The 12,028-nt window shown below is 43.5% G+C and overlaps 1 protein-coding gene across 4 annotated transcripts; it reads right to left on the bottom strand.

Moving 5' to 3' along the window:
• Positions 1-427: 427 nt before the first annotated feature.
• CHAMP1 (chromosome alignment maintaining phosphoprotein 1) lies at positions 428-12,028 on the bottom strand. 4 transcript variants are annotated; one of them, XM_027640665.1, is made up of 3 exons: positions 11,420-11,437; positions 6,115-6,171; positions 428-4,141 (listed from the first exon to the last, which is right to left on the bottom strand). In XM_027640665.1, exon 3 carries the CDS (start codon positions 4,078-4,080, stop codon positions 1,216-1,218), a length of 2,865 nt encoding a protein of 954 aa, XP_027496466.1. In that variant the 5' UTR covers positions 4,081-4,141; positions 6,115-6,171; positions 11,420-11,437; the 3' UTR covers positions 428-1,215. The 4 variants fall into 4 exon arrangements, with proteins under 4 accessions (XP_027496466.1, XP_027496476.1, XP_027496485.1 ...); XM_027640675.1 differs by lacking the exons at positions 6,115-6,171; positions 11,420-11,437 and adding an exon at positions 12,017-12,028; XM_027640684.1 differs by lacking the exons at positions 6,115-6,171; positions 11,420-11,437 and adding an exon at positions 11,526-11,794.

Raw genomic sequence — 12,028 nt, 5'->3', positions numbered from 1 at the left:
ATTTAACACTAGCACCTTCATATTCTAAATCAATACTTACAACACCTTAAGTATATGCATAATTTAGCCTGAGAAGAATTAAACCTTCCTTGTGATACCTCCACTTAAAATCCATATTCCTTCTGAATTATAAAGTACTTATGCTTTTTTAACAGATAATATGCAAATCACACAGGCCAGCATGCTAAATAACAATGCACAAATTCTTTTTTTGCATGTTTTCCTTCATTTACATATGATGTGTTTTTCTAAAACAGACATGAAATTTAGACTAACCCTTCTTTCACAGGCTGACGACCGGGAAGTTGAAGCATTCAGAACTCCTCAGTAATTCTGCATCTCTTGTTGCCAAAGATACTTAGAAGAGAATATGTTGAACATGAAAGGTTTCATTCTTGATTTGAAAAAAAAAAAAAGGAAAATGGCCAACACCGGGTTGGGTTTCTTTTTATTGTTAAAACATTAAAGCATAACATTTCACCAAATACAAGAAAATTAGAGGTTGTCTGACATTACAAACATCTGAATCATCAAGAGAAAGTGTTGAGCTATACATAGTCTGACGTTAATCTATCAATTTAATGTATATTAGTACATGCTTAAAACATGGCCAAAACACAGAATCACAAAATAGGTACCTTGATGCTTCTAAATCTGAGACAAGTAAGTCGAAGAATTGAGTGCAATGAATTTCCAACAATTGACTATACAATCAATTACAACATCAGGGCATCATTATTCCAGGACATTGGTAGTTTCTCATACCTGGTTCATTCACATTCAATTTAGTGAGAATTTTAGATTTGAGAACTTGATAAAAACATTTTGAAAAATACAACATTTAACAAATGTGAAAAAACAAGTTGTCTTCACAGGAAAATATGGATTGCTTGCCATTCCAGTCCTTAATTGCCTATACGTTTTACAAATCTTTACAAAACTATTTTGTATCCATTTTGGTTTCAAAAACATAGTACATCTGAAAAATAAAATATGACTCTACTGATGGGTAATACAAAGACATGAACATGTATTTAAAATGACTTTCAAAAGTAAATCTCTTCAGTAATACAGCTATAAAAGACAAGGTAAACATAGCACAATAAACCATGCATCTTCTGACTTGTCAGATCAGCTAAACTACTTGGTTAACATACAGTAACACTTTGAACACTTCTGTAAATTTAGCTTTTCTAGTACAAGGAGAAAAAAAGATTAAATTTGTTCTTCAAGCGGTTCAAGGTTGTCCAAGTGTTTTTTAGGTGCATCATCACTATGACGGCTTTGGCAATGGGTTAAATGTTTCTTAAAGCCTCGAGGAAAATTTGATTCAAAATTACAACGGGGACACTTCAACAAACTTTGACCATGAGCAGCAACATGGTTTTTAAGAAGAGACTCCAAGAGAAAAGCTTTGCCACATATTTTACACTTGTATGGGCTTTGAACATTATGCTTGTTAACTAAATGGTGCAAGACAGCACCTTTTTTCATTGCACGACAGCAACAAATTTTGCAGTAATACTTTCCCTTGCCACGCTTCATGTATTTTGCTATTTCTTCCTCAGAGATGAAAGCCTCTTTTTCTTCAGTAAACTGCAGCACACACTGTGGTTGCGTGGGAGTAGTTGCATCCATTTTGCTCTCTTTGCCATAATCAGATGACTCCATATCATACTGCTCTTGGTCACTGTTGGATTCTTGTTCCTTTATCTCCATTGAGTCCAACTCTGTTTTTCCACACTCACTGATATTTAGTTCAGAATCTGAGTTCTCCTGGTTTTCCTTCTTGGGCTTCTTTTTTGGGCATGAATATAGCATGTCTTCTGGTGATTCTTTGGCTAATAATGATTGTTCATCCTGTGAGAATAAGTCATCCAGTGGTTTCTGATCATCTAAAGTGTGAGAAAGAAAGTCACTCTCGCCAGACTCACTAGGTGTTTGGGGCTCGGAGAAAAAGCCTGAAGCAGACTTGTGAGGCTCGGAAAACAGGATATTCTTCTGGATTTCAGAAGGTACAGTAGTTTCAGCATGTCTCTGGACATCAGAGGATAAAGCAGCAGCAGGCTTCTGCATCTCAGAAAATACAGCATGCTTTTGAACATCAGGGGAAATAGCCAATTTCTGGGAGTCAGTGAAAACAACTTGTTTGGGTGTCTCAGGAGAAACAGGAGTAGGTTTTTGGGACTCAGTAAAGAGGCCATGTTTCTGAATTTCAGGAGATGTGGATTTCTGAGAGTCTGGAAAGGAAGTAGACTCCTGAACTTCAGAGGAAATGGGAGCAAGTTTCTGGGCTTCAGGAAATAGGGTGTGCTTCTGGACTTCAGAAGAAACAAGAGCTGATTTCTGGGTTTCAGAACACAGGGCTTGTTTTTGACCTTCAGTAGAAAAAGCAGAAGTAGATATTTGATTCTGGGGCTCAGAAAAGACAGCACGTTTCTGGACATCAGTAGAAGCAGTAGGATTAGATTTACGAGACTCCGGGAACAGCACTCTTTTCCGAGGTTCAGGGAAATGAGCCCGTTTCTGAATCTCAGACGAAGCAGCAGAGGTGGATTTCTGAGTTTCAGAAAAATACATAGATTTCCGTGACTCGGAGAGTTTCCAAGGTTCAGGAGATACTGAAATACCGGGCTTACGGACCTCAGGAAAGAAAGGAGGCTTCCAAGAGTCTGAGGAAACAGTGTGACTAGACTTTCGAAGCTCAGGAGAAACGGGGGGAGAATGCTTCCATGTGTCAGGGGACAGAACAGGTTTCCAGCCTTCAGGGTAAACAGACGAGATGGGTTTCCATGGCTCAGAAGAAACAAGAGTAGACTTCTGGGATTCAGAAAACGACGTAGACTTACACGAGTCAGAAACAACCCTCCTAGGTTCTGGTAACGCAACAGGGCCAGGCCTTCGAGACTCAGGGGCAGACCTCCGGGATTCTATGGACACTGACATGGCAGGCTTTGGAGCCCAAGGAGAAACCGTCGGAGACTTTTGCATCTCATGAGACCTCCAGGGCTCAGGCGAAACAGTCGGACCAGGTCTCCATGACTCCGGTGAAACTGCAGAAGCAGGCCTCCGGGTTTCAGGAGGAGAAGCAGAAGCAGGCCTACGCATTTGGGAGGGATGCCTCCGTGGCTCAGGAGACCCAGCTGGGGCATACCTCCGTGGTTCAGGGGATACTGCTGGAGTAGGTTTCTTTGGCTCTGGTGACACAGCTGGGGAGTATCTGCGGGGTTCTGGAGACACTGCCGGAGAATGGCGCCGGGGCTCTGGCGATACAGCAGGGGAATGCCGCCGGGGTTCTGGAGACATTGCTGGGGAATGCCGCCGGGGCTCTGGAGACACAGCTGGGGAATGCCGCCGGGGCTCTGGAGACACAGCTGGGGCTGGCTTCTGTGGGTCGGGGGACACAGCAGGAGATGGCTTCTGTGGGTCAGGGGACACAGCAGGAGATGGCTTCAGTTGATCGGGGGACACAGGTGGGGATGGCTTCTGTGGATCAGGGGACACAGCTGAGGCTAACTTCTCTGGATCTGGAGATGTAGCCTGGGCTGACTTTTCTGGATCTGGGGATACAGTCTGGGCTGACTTCTCTGCCTCTGAGGAAGTCACCTGAGCAGATATCTGGGGCTCTGGAGACGCAGAAGATTTCTGAAGCTTGGGGGAAACAACAGGTTCAGATTTGGGGAGTTCAGGAGAAAGGGGAGGTTTGTGTGACTCAGGGGAAAGGATAGGTTTCTGTGGCTCCAATGTGACACTTTTTTTGGATGAATCTGAATCTCCTTCTACGCGTTGTTCCTTCCGCTCCTCATTCCACTTCTCAGGTGCTGCATGCTGTGCTTTGATGTGATAATACACGTTGCAATACATCTTGCTGGTAAAGAAGCATTTGTGGCAGTGAAACAGTTTTGCACTTTTTTGATAAAATATAAGTTTACCCAAACCAGCAGCATCCATTTCGTCACAATACTCTGGGTGAACGGTACCCATATGAATTTGTATGTTTTCATAGTCCGTTCCTCTGAAGCTGCAGTGGTCACACTCTAAGCGTTCTGTGGTTTTACGGAGTATCTGCAACATGTCCATTTTTCTACGGTCAGTAACAGTTTTCACAGCACTGCACCTTTTAAAGAGGAAGTTTCAGTTTCTGCAATAAAGGAAAAAATCTGTATAGTCAGTTGTCCATGTTAATTTCAACTCTTTGTCATTCCTAAATAATCAGGTGCACTTCCCCTCCCACATCCCTTTTTAGAAAGCCTAAGTTTTGCACAGGTACTAACAACTTCATAAAGAAATACAAACATAGGTGTCTCCAACTCTGGAATTCATTTTACATCAGCTGAGCTTGAAAAAAACAAAGCTAATATTTAATGATAGGCTTTCCTACCTCTGTAAAAAATCTGGAAGCAAACGATAAAAAAAAAGAACCCAGGTGATATTTCACTTGATAAACCTGACTTGCTTTCTCCATTACACACGTACACTGAAAACAAAAAGTCCTTTGAAATTCTGCCACTGAGATAAAGACATTTCAAAAACACACCATCATTAAATTTCAAAACAAATTGGCAATTTTTGACAAAGACAAAAAAAATTCAAGAAAACAGCAGCCTAAATCCTAGGCCCTGTTTTCATCCGTTAAACACCGTTTTCCTTTCACTAATTACATGAAAAACAAATGCTGCTGATCATAAAAACTTTATCCATTATGAAAAGAATTGTTTCCATTCCATTATTTCATTTGCTGCCCTAATAACAACAAAAATACTATTTAAGAAAAACAACAGAGTGTTTTTTTCAGTTGGTGTAGTTGACAGTCCTATCTATCAAAAGCATTTTTTGCCTCACTACAAAGAGAAAGATGAGAATTTCTCAAAATTATTGCATTTGTAAGACCTAAAAAACCCCAAACTAACAACAAAATAATCCCGACAATAAACCAACCAACCAAACAAGCACCCCAAAATCAAACACAACCCTCCCCCCCAGAAATGCAGCATCTGAAATGCAATTATCTTTTAATGATTTGGCTAGATTCCACTATTTCCAACAGAATTTATCTGGATCAGCTACTACAATAAGCTGAAAACCATATTCTGTAAGTTATATTCACATAAAAGTGGAAGGTAAAAAGGAATTGTTGGACATTTAAGTGAAACAAACAGGTTTTTTTCTCCAAGTTGAAATTAAACAGTTGTTACATGATTATCATGCTAAGCCATCAACCTAATTTTGGGGGGTCTTGTAAGACACAGTGCTTCAAAACACTCAAAATCTTTGTGTCATTTTAACACTAATTTTCCTGTCTAAATATATATTAGACTAAAAACAAATCTAAAAATATGCATTCAAGTAAGTTTCCTTAATTTATTCCTAAAGCATTTTTACCCTTGTTTCTCATGGAAATGAGGCTTACACAAACACTTTGCCCTATAGTCAACGCCAATCAAACCAGACAAAGCAATCCAGCCTTGTTTTACATTTCTACACATTTCAAGAAAATCAGGAACTGAGTAGAGAATGAAAGCAATGCCTCCACTGAGGCTACAGCCGAATATGTCATTTCACAGTGCCTGGTTCTGTTTAGCCTCTGCTCAAATGGTCAGTATGCAAAAACTCGCAGAACAAGCAGTGTCTGATTCAGCTTGTAATTAGGGAAAAAGAGACAATTAAAAATACTACAGCAGTGAGATGCTTTGGGTTTGGGGCAGGGGTAAATTAGCAGTGCTGCTAAAGGATGAGATGGATACAGCAAAAAAAACAAGAAAGAGGGACAGGCTGAGAAGCAGAGGACACAAATCCCTAAGAAATAAAGGTTCACTAGCTCAGCTGCTCATGGAACAACTTCTTTGCATGCAGTGTGCATGCACACTTCACATTAAGTCACGGGAACAGGTAGATTTTCAATTAGGAAGCATAGCAGGACCACAGAGAGAGCTTTAAGAAGGATCCTACTTTACAACTATGAGACAAATGCACAGCACCCAACTGCAGTCCAGCTGCACATGAAAAGTGCACTGCTCCACAAACACTGAAGTGGGAGGACCTTTGGGGTATAAGTTGCAGTTTCCCAGTGCTACTGGCAGCCATACAAAAGACATCTCAAAATGTAGTCCACACCGCATTCAATGTTGACCATGAAACACTTCCTGAAGTCTTATAACAAACTTTTTATTCCTGTAAAAGATCAAAACAAAACAGAAAGATAGAGTACAGTGGCCTGTAACTGCAAGAGCAAATAACTTGCCAATTGTAAAAACCCAAAGCACGATGTCTTACTTAACACTCCAAAAGACCTTCAAGTCTTTATGAATTACAGTGTATGTTTTGTTTGGGGGATTTGGCACAGATGGTAGGAAAGGAAGATTTCAATGTGAAAGCCAAAAATTCTGAATTGCTTATACAAGGTGAATAAAAAGGAGGCTTTTTTTACCAAATCACAGCAGAACATAATTAGGACATACTGCACTAATCGCATTTTTAGACTTGAAAGGGAATTTGTCAATTCCAAAACTGATGGTAATCCTGAATTATCCATTTTCTTCTCTCTAGAAAACAAAAAAGGATTTTCCAAATTGAATTACGACAGCTTACAACAAAGTCTACCAGACAATCTTTGCTATTCTCTTCACGACTTCCCTCCCCTTTGCACATCACCTAACTTTTGCCATTTCTGCAGTTTTCTGTAATTCACTCAACTATACTTCACTCCCTATCTCCCATCCTCTCCTTTTATTCAGTTCTATCTTACCTTGTGACGAGATTTTCCATTTTCTTTCCAAATACAACAGTGAGAAAGAGTCCCTGGCTCCCTTCCAAAAATTGTCCAAGTTGCTGCTAAGCTTTTTTGACCACGAGAGTATTTTGGAGCCAAAGAAGTTACAGGCACAGCCCAGACATCCAAAGGTCTTGACATTCAAACCTTTGGCATAAGAAATAACACAAGAAATAACATTAAAGAGCTCTCACGCTGCCATCACTCAGCATTTGTAGTTTTGTAACTTCAGCCCACTGTAGCTGGCAGTCACTGAAGAAATTGCCTCTTCTGTTGAAATCTCTATCTATTTAAGGCATACTACTGAGCAAGACAACTCTTTGTTATTGCAGCATCTTAGGCCATGAGTATATGGAACAGTAAATCTAGTTTTAGAATAGTTACTGTGAGATCAGTAACAAACTTAAACAGCGCTGAGCTAATACTAACTCATGCTGTCAATTTAAATTTGTTGAAACACTTCTGAAGGAATGAACTCTGAGATGTTGCTGGTTCACTTAGCGTATATCTAAACAGCCAGTCTGAAAGACTGTCCTGTCAATCCCTCCTGATCCCTTCTCTCTTTGAGCTCCAATGCCACTGTCTCTACATGGCTCTGGTTGATGCTCTCCTCTATACTCAGGTTTAACACACAGGTAACTGCTCTTTGCTTCACACTGCTCTTTGCCGTCTACTCCTGCACCAGAACTTGTTCTGCACTAGGTCCTGTATTTGGGTGAAAGTGTAAGGAACAACATGTCACTGTTTTCTAAACAGTTCCACACCAGCAGAGCCAGCCAGTCTAGAAACTATATGCTCAGTAACCAGGTCTCCATGGCTTTGGACCTGCATGAACTGTGATGGAATCTGTGCTCAGCAGCATCTTTTTGGCAACACTAAGAGAGATGGACCACACTCCCTCAATGTAAATGAACTACTACAGACATTAAAGGGAACTAGATCTGCACTGCTCCGACTCAAACCCATAAAAAGGGTAAGGAAAATAACTGGTATGATCAATTTGTCAGAGTGCTCCATGTGCACTGTAGAGAATGGGACCAAGTACTTAATCCAAACATCATTCTAGCCTTCTGAAGCCCTTTGAGGAAGAGTATGAATTTCCGGAAGATCAAATTGCCATGAGCAACAGGTCCCCCATGAAACAAAGCAGAAGGGAGTATGTCTCAGGCCTGCCTGAATACTCCTGGGAGCAACAAAGAAGCTGCCACCCATGCACATATGGATAACTGCTGTGCAGGCCCCAGGCCACTCTGTTTTGCTGAACACTCTGCCAGGCCATACATATATTGTAAAAAGAACAGTTGAGCATCACCCCTACACAAACTCTCAATTACAGGATGTGCAGTGCAGAAGTGGCTACAGCTGAGGCTGCATGCCACTTCAACACCACAAAGCACAACGCATTCCTTAATTGGTCTTTCTGCATCCCCTCCTACTTTTCTCACTTTTCATGGCTGCAACACTGAGAAAACAAATACAGATGCAGCCAAACAGAACTAATTATCTGCTCTGAGAACACATTACAATCGAAGCAGAAGCCTGAAGCCCAGCATTTATGCTTGTCCTGTGTCTGCATCCTGCCTCCAGTTCAAGACGAAATACTATGATTCAACTAAGATTCTGAAGTTTGCAATACTAAACTTAACTTAAGGCAGCCAAGACTCATTCAGAGTCTTCCTATGACATGAAGTTTTCCACTGAAATCTACCTGAACAGATAAGTGCTTCTGTCTACAAGCTCACAATATCCACAGATGTCAAGCACAGTAACAGCATCAGCACCAACTCAGCTCTTAGATGACCTGAAGTGACACAAATCAATGGCCATCACTCACATTAAAAGCTGCTTGAAGAGATACAGAAGTCTCAATGGTGGGACCACCAGTCTCTCCTGCTCCATCAGCCACCTATCCCCCAACCCTCTTCTTTCACACGTCTAGAACCTACATACGTCTAGAACCTACATAGAAAGGTTCCTACCACCAGTTCTCTCCTCTCTCCACAGAGATGCTGAAGATCCTGACACCAGTTCCTTGTCCCCTACACTGCAGTCCTGACCATAATCTCCTCCATCACAGAAAAATAGCAGGGGGAAAGGATTGGAAATGAGGATATTTATCTACCTAGAAAAGAACCATCACCATTTTCTTGCTTGGAGCTCAGCACCCAAGAGATTAAAGTCATGATTTAGCAGACAGAAGAAGCATCCAAGAAGTCAGAGGCAATGAGATAAATGCAAATTTATAAACCAAAAGTTGGTTACATATATTGCAGGGCAACTGCAGAGCAGAGTCAAACAGCATCAGAAATCCCTGTTGAGCTCATGTTAGACTGAGAAATAGGAGTGTCCTAAGCTAATGCACAGAGTGGAGAGATCTCCTGATGTCTTCCCAGTCAACACACACAGGCACTTCAGAAACAGTTCCTGGATTCTGCATCCCATCTTCCATAAGGATCCCACTAAAGATTAAGCCATAATTCCTGCAGCCTTTCAGAAACCTCACAGTGGAAAAAAAGAAATGCACAGGAGATATTACATATAAGAACAAGTCCACACAGGGAATGGCACAACGCTGACTCTGGCAGCGAACAACCTGTCTCCACTTCTCAATTTCATTCCAGTTTCATAGCTACAAGTCTACCGATCATTCCTGATAATTTTTAATAAACGCACTCTACACTCAGCGTTGCAACATTTAATATATGTCTGCATTTTTCCTCTACAGAGGTTAAGCTCTAACTGTCATGAGGCAGCACGAGAGGGAAGCAGTCAGGGCTCAGAACTAAAGATCTAGACTGCCTGTGAGCATAGAAAATTACAGGTTGCTTTTAATATTCCATGAAGAATTTCAGAACACAGCAACAAGTAGTCCATCATATCATTGCTCAAATAAGGCTGTCTTCGTTCTCACTGGCAGAAGGCTCTAGAACTCTTTTCCTCTCAATAAATAATCAAGCCTGGTGAGACTCAAGCAGACACAGGACATGCAACGCACATCAATGACACCAACACAACTGGGAAAACCCTCCAGAAGAAAACCCTGTGATTTTCTGCAACGCCCTGCAACTACGTTGGATCCCCTGTATCAGCCCCTGCACAGGAAGGATCACTGTTTAATTTTCATCAGCCTTGGAAGTTTCGTATAGGCAACCAGATCAGCAATATCCTCTTTCAGTGAAGAGGGTCAATGGCAAGTGTGTTCCCAGCACAAGAAAGCTGGATAGTTGCTTCACTGCCTCTGCTAGTAGGAGCAGATCCAGACTATTGCTGTGTTTAAGCAAAAGGAAAAGTGACATGTTCTGCAGTGCCAAAAAGTAAATGGCAGTCTGGTGGCAGCATGGTGCTTCTCTTGAAGCAACACATCCCTGTGTTGTGACTGACAGACAGAAGTTTAGCTACCAGAGGAAGCTGCACACAAACATCTCCACAGTGTGGCAGAGCAGGCGCTTCACAATGCACGTGGCAGGTACGGGGGTCACTTCCAATGCACCATGAACAGGACAGGCAGCACTATGCTCCTGCTAATCCAGAAGTGTCCACAGGAATCTGACTGCATCTTCACATCTGAACTCCCAGCTAACGGTCAATCTATTCAGGCTAAGTTCCATGAGCAACGATTGCTGAACCAGGTCTTTAAAATTGCACATCTAAACAAGGCACAAACACCCTGACCCAACCAGCCACTGAATGCTAAGATATGCTGAGAATATTGGAGACACCAGATCCAGGAATGAAATGGCTATATTATGAGGTTCCATGTTTTCAGGAAACGTTCAAGTTACAGGAGGGTTGCAAAGTGACAATACTTGACGCACATGCAAATGACTTAAGAAACAAAGTGGCCAGAACTGGAGCTCTTTTGCAAGATTTCACTCTTCATTATGAGATTGACAATTCTCTTCATCAAGAGAATAACATTAGTTCTCAACACAACATCTAATAACAGTCTAAGCTGCAGAGTAAAATCAATGTACCTATGACAGATTCGGGAAAGAAAAAAATTAACTCCATGTAATTCTGACAAGGATTTCTAACTCCAAGTTCACAATTCCACACGCACGGCTTCCAAAAATGGCCCCAGAAATGCTATTGCTGCAGTGCTGAACCTGAGCTGGTGAAGTGCCACTGGACCCACTAGAGCATTTAATCTAGCCAGGAACTGTGAATTAAGGTTGAGAATCTTGGTGAAACCAGGGTAAGAATTCCATTTACACTGCTCTGAAAGCAAATGGGGTTCAAGGGGAGATTACATAAGAGAAAAATTAAATCCAAAGTTTCTATATTCCTCACTTATAAACAATTCACAGAATCAGAGAATTCAATTAGATTGGAAAAGACCTCTGAGATCATCAAGTCCAACTATGACTGATCACCACCACGTCCACTAGACCATGGCACTCAGCACCACATCCGGTCCTTCCTTAAACACCTTCAGGGACAGTGACTCCACCACCCCCCAGGGCAGCCCATTCCAGCATCTAATCACCCTTTCTGCTAAGAATTTCTTCCCAGTGTTCAACCCAAACCTCCCCTGGCGCTGCTGGAGACTATGTCCTCTCATGCTGTCGCTGGTTGCCTGGGAGAAGAGGCCGATCCCCAACCTGGCTACAACCTCTTGTCAGATGGTTGCAAAGTGATAAGATCACTCACCCCTGAGCCTCCTCTTCTCCAGGCTAAACACCCCCAGCTCCCTGAGCCGCTCCTCCCAGGACATGCGCCCCAGACTCGTGCACAGTTGTGAGCCCTGGCTCTGCACCTGCTTCCCTGCTCCCACGTGCGACGCAGCCGGTCCTGGCAGCTATTTCTGTCACCAGGGAAGGGCCCGGTCCCGGCGGGGACACGTCCCGTGCCGTACTCGCTACCCCAGGACAGCAGGTCCGGCAGCGTGCCCGTCCCGCCCCTCGCCCCGCCGGCACCGCTGTAACTTTCCCGCGGGCAGCGGGTGCCTGCGGGCCCGGCGCTCCCGGCTCCGCGCTGCCCGGCCCTGCCGGCGCCGGGGGTAACGCCGCCTGCCCATTCATTCCCGCCCCGCCGGGCGCTCTCCCCCGCCGCCTCCCCTCTCCCTCCCTGCCGTGCGCGGCCCCGCCGGTTTTGTTCCCCCCGCGCCGGCACCGGCTGCCGTCGCCCCGCGCGCGGCGGGGTCCGGTCAAAGGGAAGGCCCAGGCGCGGTGCGCAGGGGGAGGGGGGAAGCGCGGCGGGCCCCGCGGGCGGGAGCGGGGGCGAGCGGGCCCCGCCGGCCGCACTCACCGCTCGGCAGCT

This window comes from Corapipo altera, unplaced genomic scaffold (assembly GCF_003945725.1).
Source record: "Corapipo altera isolate COAL_440 unplaced genomic scaffold, ASM394572v1 0, whole genome shotgun sequence".
In the NCBI taxonomy this organism is placed as follows: domain Eukaryota; kingdom Metazoa; phylum Chordata; class Aves; order Passeriformes; family Pipridae; genus Corapipo; species Corapipo altera.
This window is presented reverse-complemented; position numbering and strand designations above follow the sequence as displayed.